This window comes from Oreochromis aureus, linkage group 22, assembly GCF_013358895.1.
Source record: "Oreochromis aureus strain Israel breed Guangdong linkage group 22, ZZ_aureus, whole genome shotgun sequence".
Classification (NCBI taxonomy): Eukaryota; Metazoa; Chordata; class Actinopteri; order Cichliformes; family Cichlidae; genus Oreochromis; species Oreochromis aureus.
The window spans coordinates 23,216,905-23,228,201 of record NC_052962.1 but is presented as its reverse complement, the minus strand read 5'-3'; the positions used below and the strand labels follow the sequence as shown (position 1 = coordinate 23,228,201).

Genomic DNA, 11,297 nt, shown 5'->3' with positions numbered 1-11,297 from the left:
ATACGCAGCTTACTGGAAGTGTTTAGATGCCGCGTGTGCGCGACATCTGACTCAGTCTGGGTGTGAAGTGGAAGTGTTGGCACGACAGGCATCTATCAACACAGCTGTGATTGCAAACTGAAAAATTTACACCTAGACCAAATACTCAACAGCTACACGTTCACAGGCACGAACACACTTTCTGCTCACGCTGATACGACAGTCACAGACCTGACGCGCTGATGAACAAGAATGTCTGTCAGCGATTATGAAACTGCAGTGAGAGCTTACCATTCTTTAAATTCTACATACCAGTCATTATAGAAATGTTTCAGTACATGTTTGCTTCCTTCTGAGTAGGGCCCTTTTTACGAGTCCATCATGGAGACGTGATCTCATTTAAATGAAAATTAAGGTGCAGAGGGATTTTCAGCTATAAAATACTGAGACAATCCTGAGGAAGTGAAAGACAAGTGAAGTGCTGAGGGGGGAAAAAAAAAGATAAAATGTCTAAAGTTTAAATGCTGTTTTAATCTTTTTTAAAAGGTTTAATCAGCTTAGTGCAGTTGGAAAGGCTCACACATGACACTGTGTGTTTGTACCATATTATTTGAGTCATGTTTTGTATAAACTAATTACTGCTTAGGCATGCATGATTCGGTCACTTGATTAGAATGGCCTGATGCTACCACTAAATGCCTTGCTCTGCAAACTGAAATGGGTTTTGTGCTATCGTTAGTACAGTTTTGCCCTTTGTAGGGCAGAATGGCCGTTTTCTGTTCTGTGTGTGTGTGTGTGTGTGTGTGTGCGCTTTGTTTTGACATCTGTCTCCAGAGAAGTGGAATCAGGCAGATAAGGGCAGCCTGCTGGCTGGGGGAGAAGGGGGAACGGTTTAATGTTTTCCGCTGATGTTTGCATCAGTCGTGAAGATGAAGCGTATATATTTGGAGAGGTGATGGTCACAGTCAAGGGACAAAGTTCTCAGTACTTATTGCGACACGCCGCACTGCAGACACAGAAAGTAAGACGGATGCTTTTTTCTTTCCTACTGCATCTCTTTATTTAAGCTCTTGTGTGAGAAATGCATTCACTCTACTTGTTTATTTTGCAGGTCATCATGGAAGCTGCTATCTCAACCCTTGTCACCCAGTTCAAGACATATGCTGGGAAAGACGGATCCTCCAGCACCCTGAGTAAGGATGAGTTCCAACACCTGGTGGCTTCTCAGCTGCCCAACTATGTCAAGGTGCGACTCTTAAATTGTTCTTCCTCTTTTCCTTGTTATTTGTGTCCCTGAGCACCCTACACACAGATATTAAAGAAACTAACTGTGGCATTGATCTGTTTGGCAAATGCACATTTTTTCTACTCTGAGCATTCACCCAAACATACATGCACTTTTCTATACTTAAGCACCTCGCCTGACATTCACTCATGCACACACATTCACACTGCACGCATCGGGGTCAACTTGGGGGTCAGCATATTACCAAAGGATACTTCGACATGCAAACTGGAGTAACCAGAGATTGAACCACCAGCCATCCGATTGGTAGACGACCCGCGCTACCTCCTGAACCACCACAACCACCGCAGCGTTTGGAGCCGTGTCACTCTTTGTTGCTCCACTGGTAGGGCTGTATCTCCACTGGTATTTAAATAGCAAATCAGTTTTGGCACCACACACTTTTAAAGATGCTGAGCAGTGTGTACAAATATTAAGATTACTCCCTTGGCAGCCAATCAGAAAAATCCTCCCTCATCATGTTGTATCATGTGTACTCTATACAACATGATGCACACTTTGCATGTAAAAATTCAACACTTGTGTGTGTAACATATATTATATTACTATAATTTTGCTATCGAATTCTAATACTGTGCATTTTAATTCTACATGCAACGTGTGACTGTACATCATGTGACATAATCCATTTTTTTACATCACTTAATGAGTTTCTCTGATTCTGATAATAACATTTTATACAAAATTGACTGATAAAATCACCATCTGCATCATAAGGTAATGTCTGATTTTGTTGTATTTACAGTGGAATTAAAAAACTGTCAATACATTTATTTGATTATAACAAAATCTTTAATTGATCAAATCCGTGGTCAGCTGATTCTTGTAAGGAGTGTAATTCTTGTAATTTGGGATTGTATCTCTGTGAAAGTGGAATGAAATTAATTATAAACTGTACACTATCAAGCAAAACACTTTGACTGCATATAAAAGGTAGTAATCTAATGTGTTTTATAGCCCAATGGCCATAGTAACTGACAGGGTTTGAGCTCTTTTGATAGCTGTTTTCCCCATGATCAAGAAACGTTGTGAGTGTGCCTACAAATGCTTTTCGGGTGTTTTTGTTACTTCATTCAACCATTAGGTGGCAGGACAGTGTTTCAAAGTAGCTGATACCGCATCTGAGATCATTATATTGTATTGATCCTGAAGTGTTCTTGTGATCACCCTCTGCAGAATGCCAGTGATCCCGCAGTCATCGACCAGCTCATGGGCTCACTGGATGAAAACAACGATGGGGAGCTGACTTTCTCCGAGTTCTGGCAGCTGATCGGAAAACTGGCGAGCAAGCAGGGAGGCTTCAGTCAGTAGAGCTCGTCGCTTTCTGTCAATCGAGACTGAAAGTGAGCTGATTGTGCAACGCCAATCGTCTCAGTTTATGCTTTTGAGTTCAAGACCGTTTGAATTCTTTTGTCACCCTGCTGGTGCCACTCTTCAGTTAACCATTTGTTGAATACAGGAAACTATGAATTAAAGGCTTGATTGTCTTAAACCACCAACAACAACTAGCACTGCCTCCTGTCATTCATTCACTATATTATATGATGTCCAGCCACCCACATTGTATTACAACCCTGATTTAGGGGGCTGTAATCCAATATGCATTACCACTATTACAACTACACCATCCAGACAATATCTTGTTGCATAGTGCTTTATAATACCTGTACAAAGCTGCTTGTCCAAGCATTAAGCAGGGATGATGTAAAAGCATAGCTTAGCCTTTGCTGTCCATCAGTGTGGCCTCTGCAAAAACATTCTATTATATTTTGCTTGTGCAGTTTAATTGCAATGTGCTTCTTCAGCTGGCAGTTCTTAGTGTTACGGTCACTTTGTATTAATTCCAATGTCTAGACAGAGTTATGTGTGCTGGCGTGCTCCCCAGCTGTTTTATAGCCTATAGGCCTGTTTTAATTTTGCCAGAGAGACATAAGGAGGTTCTGCTAACTGATTTGGAGAACAATGATCTTTAACTGATTAATAAATGTGACCTTTGTATCCAAGTTACACAGATTGAGGTGCCAGTGTGGGAGGAATGATGCAATGAGTCATCAACTCCAAAGTGATAGACAAAGTGAAGTTGGAACACACAAATGAATTGTCTGTATGAGCAACTCCCTTTGGTTTGAAGTCCAGAGCGTTACCAGATAGCATCAATGTGAAGGCTTCTTTAGAACTTATCAGCACAGAGCGGGGGATATTTATCTGTGGCATAAATTCAAAATTTCAAAGTCTCAAAAGCTCTTTCGGGGATCTGGAAAGACTGCTTTACCTCTTCAACCATATTTGCCACCCACATTAGCTTTCCTGCAGTATATTCAGTAGAGTCCCTCGCCTCACCCTCACATTTCCAAAGTGTCAGCAGGAAAAAGAGACAGGCCATTATTTTTCAGCCTAATATAAGTTTTATCCTATTCTGTTAGTTTAAAAGCGTTAAAAAAGTATTTATTTATTTATTACAATTTTTATTTCCGTCAAAGAAAGTGGGTGCGTAAACTTGTGCCAATTGTGTGTTATTCAGAGACGTACAGATGTGTGTCTGTTTCACTTAAGACACATCCTCCCGCAAAATTTTGCAAGATTCTGGCGTATCGCTATGCTTTTTCTTTACTTTTAGTGAGTGAAATACTTTGGAAAACGCCTGAGCTGTGTGCAGATGAAGTAATCCCACCCGCCCTGTCTCCTCGTCCCAGCAGATGAAGCCGCTCCAAGCCACAAGCCTGCCTAGTTGGCGTGAAACTGAACAAATCACACATGACGTGAAACAGCTGGCTCGAGAGCCAAAGATAATTCCAATAAAAACCGAGTATAAGTGTTTTGATACACTTTCACTCCCTTTTCACGAAAGTTGGGGTCGCGCTTTTGCACATTCCCAATTCTCCGCTCTCTCTCTCTTCCAGGTACACGCCCTTTGACTTGTGAAGGGGGAAAAGTTTTAAGGACAGGAAAAAAAAAAACCTAAATCACGGAAGAGATTCTGCAGTCCTACTAGTTTGGCAAGTTCTCTGGGCGCAAAGCAGCGTAGAAAGGTGGGGAAGAGGGCAGAAACTCAAATTTGCGCACATTTGTACACTTCTCTTGTCCTGCAGGCTGTAAACGGTGAGTTAAAAGCGTCCTTTTTGGCTTATTTTAGTATTCTCCTCCGTGTATGCAGCTTATTTGCTCATCGGGGTTTTTTGCCACGTTTCGATAAACTCTCGCAAGAGCCATCCCATGAAATTTGGCCGCTGTCTGACTGCGGGACGGTTTCAATGACTCGACTCTACCGAAGTTTTGAGCTCACGTTGCACTTCCATTAAAAAAAAGTAAATCATTATAGTTAGTGGCTGTTTTGCTTTCATGTGCGTTTAAATTTTAGCTTTTACAGACTGTGTGAGATTGAAACATGAGCTCATTTTCTTGGAAAATATATTTGATATGATTAAGGCAGATGCCGACCATTTTGCCAAATGCCTATAAAAAATTAAGGTAACGCTGAGTGACAGTATTGGGCTTTAACGTGACACATCCACCGGGCATCCGGGTCGCGCGTAAAAGTGCATTTTTGAGCGATTTTTTGTGGGGGGGTTTACACCTTTGAGCACAATATGCTTTTAATCGAGAGGCCGTGAAGGCGGCAGTTTGTCTTGCTGAGTGAAGTTTTGTATAGTTGTGTCTGTCACTTGTGACAATTTTATTTGTTTTGGCTTAAATATTTAAAACTGGTCTACTTGTGGTATTTGGGATGAGTCCTGGAAAAACCGTCATGCTTGTGGACGATGTGGATTCCACATTGTCTGAGTTGTCTGTATTTGCAAACTTGGAAGAAAGACAATGACTGCGCGCTGTATTTTACAGCCACAACCCAACTTGTTCCTCTCTCAATATTTAATGCCACACTAGCGGTAGTATTGTCATTACTCTGCGCACGTACCGTATCACATTCGCCCGTTTGGAAACGCAACACTCAATCCTCTCTGGGCTCTGGAGGGAAATGGGAAACCTCTGGTTGTAGGCCTGTATATTTAATTATTTGCGCAGTAGTTTTGGGGGCCTTTAAGGCAAATAGCGGGGATTAATGTGCCTTCTCTCCCGAGTTCAACAAGGTGAAGCTCTGACGTGGGATATTTGTTTAAAATCCTGCGCGCTTTTAGAAGCTATTCAAGCAATACTGACTTACGGCAGGTCGTAGGTAAACAGTGAATGTGAGAAATGAAAGAAATGTCAGGCTGTAAATAGAAGAAATGTATTTTGAGTAGGACACAGATAAGCAGTTAAGGCTCTTGTGTATTCAGGCTGTGGAGGGTGTGTCACCAGCGGAGGAAGAAGTCCCCTAAAGTTCCTAAAAGGCCCGAGTTTGTTTGTTTTAGCATAACAAGAAATTAACAGTTTCTTCATCCATAGCTGGACAGTTTAAAACTGGTGAAACTAATTTTCTTTGAAAATGCTTACGCACACACACACGCTTGTTTATAACTTTATTAGGTCACTATTGTTCAGTGACAGCTGTTTTGACGATCAGAGATGTGCTCACTCGCCTGCATGCAAACGTGTGGTTATATTGTGCGCTCTGTTGTGGCACAACAAGGTCAGACAGTTACAGAGCAGTAGGTCAGCTGCAAGTGTTAGATTTTAAACACTCTATGGTGTCAAAGCCTGCTGCTATTTAACATATGTTGAGACTGACACTAGCACCATAAACTTAAGGTGGGTGTTGTAAAGTACACATACTTTAGTAATTAATGATGTTAATTTTCTGCATGACAGCTTCCTTGTTGAAACAAAGAACAGTTTGCTTTTGCTTTGTACTTTGCGCTGCTACAATTGAATTCTGAAGTTGACATGCAAGATGTTTGCCTTAAACATATCTTCTCTCTGCGTTGGGACAGACTAACTCGGAACTAGCCTGTAAATTCCTGTCTAAGTGATTTTTAACATGCAGCAATGAATGGAATTTCTGCAAACATGTGTCACCTATTGGCATGTTACACTTGGGGAAATGCCTGTAGACTATATGCACGAGTTTGTAAAGATCTAAGGTGCTGATAGTCTCTCTGTCAGACTCCAAACATCTGCAAAGGTTTTAATGTATAGGAATTGGCTGCTGATGTGTAATGAAAGAGTGATAATCCACAGCAGGCCTAATTGTCCCATTTGGTAGCGTGAAAGGGGGTAACAGAGTGAAAACAAGAAAGAGACAGTAGCAGGTAAGAGAGAGGCAAGTACAGCTGGCAAGGTAGCAAAAGCAAGACAGAATGAGGGAGAGGGGGAGCGGGAGAGAAGCGCACACAGGGACTAGGTAATCCCTTAGGTAATCTGAAGCCCAGTCCCCTCGGTAGCTTCAGTAGATCAGATGACCTATCAAAGATCAGAACTTCCATTGTGTGTTACAGCTTGTCTCTCAATCAGACTCCCTCTCACCCTCTCCACTTATCTCACGTCACCATCCCTCCCTTATTGGAACTCAAGGCTCAACACCTGAAACGAAAGGACGCGCATGGAAATGAGGAGATCCTCTGTTTCATTTTCCACTGCATGTGCCTATTACTGCAACACACTTGAACCACACTGTCTCCACGCAACTTCCCTTAAACAGCACGCAACAGTGATTATCACTATCTATGTATCTATCTATATATGATCATTGTTTTTATCTCTCCCTTTTTTAGAGACAGAGAAGTCATGGAGAGTGCCATTCAGACCATGGTGAAGGTCTTCCTGAAGTCATCCAAAGGAAGGGAGAGTCTAGGGAAGAAAGAATTCCAAAACCTTGTCTCATCCCAGCTGGGAAACATCCTCACGGTTAGGAAATCTTTGTTGAAATCTCAGAATTGTTGCTTATATTTGGATTATGTAATCATCTTCCATAAAAGCAGACAATGGTGTTGTGTTAGCCCTGACCAGCCTTAGCCTGTCCAGAGTTTTGAAATGTGAACTGTGAACAAATGTTGCTGTAATATACAGCCAGTACATGGGAAAAGTGATCCTGTATGATGAAATGACACGGATCAACATTATAATGTAAACGGAGCTACTGATAGAGGGCCATTTACTAATCATGTATGGTGATATGACCAGTAAGAGGTGAGGTAGAGTTACTAATCATCATGATTGTATGTGCCTACTATTCAGGACACGGACAGCAAAGACGCGATAGACAACATGGGTAAGGAGCTGGATAGCGACCAAGATGGCAAGGTTGGCTTTGAGGAGTTCATGAAGCTAGTCGGCTATGTGGCCTGCTCGCTGAGTGAGCAACGTTCGCTCGCCAAAGAGGAACCTGCACAGAATTCTGCATCTGCACAAGTGGCACAAAACGCCCCCAACAAGGAGGATCAGAAGCCCGAGGCGAACGAGGAAGCGAAGCCCGAGGCGAACGAAGAGGCAAAGCCAGCAGCAAGTGCTGAAGTGAAGGTAGAAGCAAACGCAGACGCAAAGGTAGAAGTAAAGGCAGAGGGGCAGACGCAGCCGGAGGCAGCAAAGGAAGCAGCAGTGGCAGACACAGCTGCAAAAGCAGGAGAAGCGGCTGTAAAAGCGGAGGAAAAGGTGGAGGAAACGGTAAAGGTGGGGGAAACTGCAGACAAGCTCCCCGCTGCTGTGAAGGAAGATGTGGAAAAGAAGACAGAGGAGGCGACCTCATAGGGGACAATTCATCCTTCACAACAAAAAGAGAAAAGAAATCACACTACACACATTCAAAACACTACACAAAGCACAGCCTTAACAATGTTAAAATGAATCGAAAAGCCACTAATGATTTTTTTTTATGTTTCAAACACAGAACTTTGAAATAAAACAATATTGGGAAAAGTTAAAACACTACAAGACCAGCTCTAAAATAACGAAATATTCCTTTTTATAAGATAATAACTGTCAGTTTATTGCTTTGTACTACTAGTTACCACTATGTTCTTATGTACAGCATGTGCATCCCACTATATAGCACATTTACCTCATTATGATAATACACTATGATAGCATGCAGACGTACGCTATCCCGTGCATGCCGTGTCCCTGTGAAAACCTTGCTGCACACGTGACCAACGCACCACTGCCAACGAGACCTTTAGTTTAAACCCAAACCTTTTCCCACATTTGTCTCTGTGTGGGCTTCCTGCACAGTTGTGGCATGCAGTCATTTGGGTCCTTGGTAAAACAGAAGTAAATTACATCTTAAAGGAATAGTTTGACATTTTAGGAAATGTGCTTTTAAGATTAGTGGCCAAAAATTCCTTTACGTTAGGTAGCTTTGAAACATCTGCCAGCATCCCGAAAGATAAGAAGATAAGAAATAACATTTTACAACAACTTTTCTGTTTAATCAGTTGTTCGCATCTTTTTAGAACAAAATACATTGATCATATCTGTTATTTAGTGCTAAAAGAGGGTAGCTGTTTTCCTCTTTAACTATAATTGATTTTCCATACAGACCCTAGGGTACTATTTTTCTTCTCTTCCAACTCTTTAAAGTGTATTTCTGAACGTGTCAAAGTGTTCCTGCATTGGGTGCATGAAAATCTGACAGTACATTTTTACTAACATTCTCGTGCTATATTTCTGATTGAGCATGACAATAAACAGAAGTGTTTTGCTGATGCTTTGCATTACTTCAGCTTGTCTTCACTGTGGTATTGGCCCCCTTTAAACCATCTTCTTCTTCTTCTTTCTCTTTCAAGTCTGCTTCACGGGCTCACTGTGCTGCAAAAGTTAACTTCATCTGGCATCTGCAGCATATTCTCGTCACTCTTAGTCTGCCATAAATTAGGAACTGGAAGATCAGGTGTGACCCTTGGCTAAATAATTAAGGTTCAGGGGTGGAATCCACACCAAAGGGCCATTAAGTGGCCAAAGGGGAGCCCAGATGAGCCTCATATGAGTGGGCTGGTCACTAGAGGGGCAGGTCAGAAAAGACGCTCTTGTAACCTAAGCTGAAGAGAAGAACATGATAACTAAAAGCCAAGAAGTCAAGCAGTCTTAACAGGTGTCACTTTTTTTAAATTAGTGCCTGTATTATTGTGTATTTGAGACAGCAGGTCCTTCCTATTTAACCCTTAGGTGCTGGGCGGCTCATTATCAGGAGTGATCCCTGGCAGCACAGGACAGAGGGGAGTGACAAGCAGAAATTTGACCTCTCGTTTGGAGGCTTTCCTTATAATTGCTCGTCGTCGTGGGTGTTTTTTGTTTTTTTTGTGGTTTTTTTGTGTTTTTTTTGCTGTTTTAGGCACCGTTTGTTCATCCTTATGTGTTTGTTTGTTACTCACACTCTCATTCTGTTTAAAGACCCTGTTTGACCTGCAACTGGATCCTTGGGCATTAGGCATTGGGAAACTACTGGATTAGGCATTTGATGGGTAACACACCCTGGGACACAAACAATTACATGAAAGTAATCCCGGGCTCCAGTGAACCTGCCCATCAGACGAGGTGGTAGTGTCAAAGGTATCATTGTCAGAGGTTGTGCTTTTTTTTAAGCAAAAAAAAGAAGAAAAAAAAAGAATACTGAGCCATCAATGTGTGAGCTTCTGCAAAAGGCTAATAATGAGATGTTGCATGCTTTTGGAAACTTATTACCATTTTATTACCATTATTGCGGCCATTATTTAAGTTCTACATGGCCTCTTTATAATTAACTTTTAAGCCTATACGTAACTCTTATCTGGACCACTATGGAGATAAACTTGAAAGTGTACTTCTTTGTCACATTATATGCAATTTGTTAATTACAATTTAATGATTTGCAAATTGTTTCATCATCAATAATGCACCCATGAAAACAAAAAGGTTTGTGTTGCAGGCCTGCTGTGTTGCAGGTCTGTGAGACCAGCTGCAAAGTGCTTCAGGCACACACATTTTGGGCAGCGAACCAAATGTGTACCTTATGTACTGTTAGAGCACCTGGCACCGCAAACCGCTCAACAGCAACACGGGCGAGACAAATAAGCTTTGAGTCATGTGACCGCCATGGCTCACTGCGACACTCCCATTGTAAATAACCTCATTTACACACTCTGCTCAGACTTTATACTCACAGTATGCTACGTTTCTCGCCGCAGTTATTATTAACACACTTACTGAACAATCGGGGCTTTTTACACTACGTTATGATTTCTTTTAATAAAATATGTATAATTTTTATATTGCAAATACATTTTGGTACTTCCTATGACTAATAGAACCATCATCTCTTAAATTGCTGCAGTCAGCTTCCTGTATAACTTGCACTAACAGCAGATGCCGTGTTTTTGAAGTGAGCATACCTGGGTTGCACATCATCTAACAAAGGTAATCCCTTATTTGAATCTCTGCAATGATGACCTGTGAGAGCTGCAGTCTCTTTCAGAGAGCTTAAACTGTCTGCAATGGCAGTGTTATTATTCTGTCCCTTAGTGTAAACCCCACCCAGCTTTAACTCATGTAGATTAAAAACATGCTGGAACTGAGCACAGCAGATTTGCAGCGGGGATTGTTTGCCGTCGTGTCTTCGTTGCCACACAATGAATCTCATTCATTCTGAGATACAGAAGATGCAGATAACAGCATGCGTTAAGAATCTTCAAAGTGATACACGTACGAGTGTACGAACGTGTGAGTCATAATGTTTGTGATTACGGGGCCGTTCCCAGGGAACTGTGCAGGCTTTTATCACTGTGCATTAATGCAGTCCTGCCAAGTACAGCAGTTGGACTTATTCAGGTCCACTGACCTGTTCAGTAAACTTTATTATGCAGATTTTTTAACTTCATATGTAACGCTGTATCGTTTTGGATAATTTTATGTAAAGTGTAATGGCTAATATTGAATAAACTGTGACAATAACAAGTTTTTGTAGATTTTTCAATTAAAAATCCTGGTGTCGGTTTTAAGGTTTTTACAAATCAGGATATAAAATACCAGAAAGTAAGAAGCTCATCTGGCTGATGATGCACCACAACTTACAGGTTAACATAATCTGTGAAGTACAGAAAGTAAAAGCATCACTGCATGGGTGTTTTGCACAAGTGTGCCCTTGAGCTTGAGCACAATTTGGATGAAG

General features: G+C 41.5%; 2 protein-coding genes across 2 annotated transcripts; both read left to right on the top strand.

The window, feature by feature from the left end:
• The first annotated feature begins 842 nt into the window (after positions 1-842).
• Positions 843-2,793, top strand: s100a11 (S100 calcium binding protein A11). The gene is made up of 3 exons (XM_031739504.2): positions 843-1,000; positions 1,091-1,225; positions 2,462-2,793. The coding sequence occupies exons 1-3, from the start codon at positions 875-877 to the stop codon at positions 2,594-2,596; spliced, it is 396 nt and encodes a 131-aa protein (XP_031595364.2). The 5' UTR covers positions 843-874; the 3' UTR covers positions 2,597-2,793.
• A 1,383-nt stretch (positions 2,794-4,176) lies between these two features.
• s100u (S100 calcium binding protein U) lies at positions 4,177-11,083 on the top strand. Its single transcript, XM_031739544.2, has 3 exons — positions 4,177-4,384; positions 6,934-7,066; positions 7,397-11,083. The coding sequence occupies exons 2-3, from the start codon at positions 6,947-6,949 to the stop codon at positions 7,904-7,906; spliced, it is 630 nt and encodes a 209-aa protein (XP_031595404.1). The 5' UTR covers positions 4,177-4,384; positions 6,934-6,946; the 3' UTR covers positions 7,907-11,083.
• The last annotated feature ends 214 nt before the right edge of the window (positions 11,084-11,297 follow it).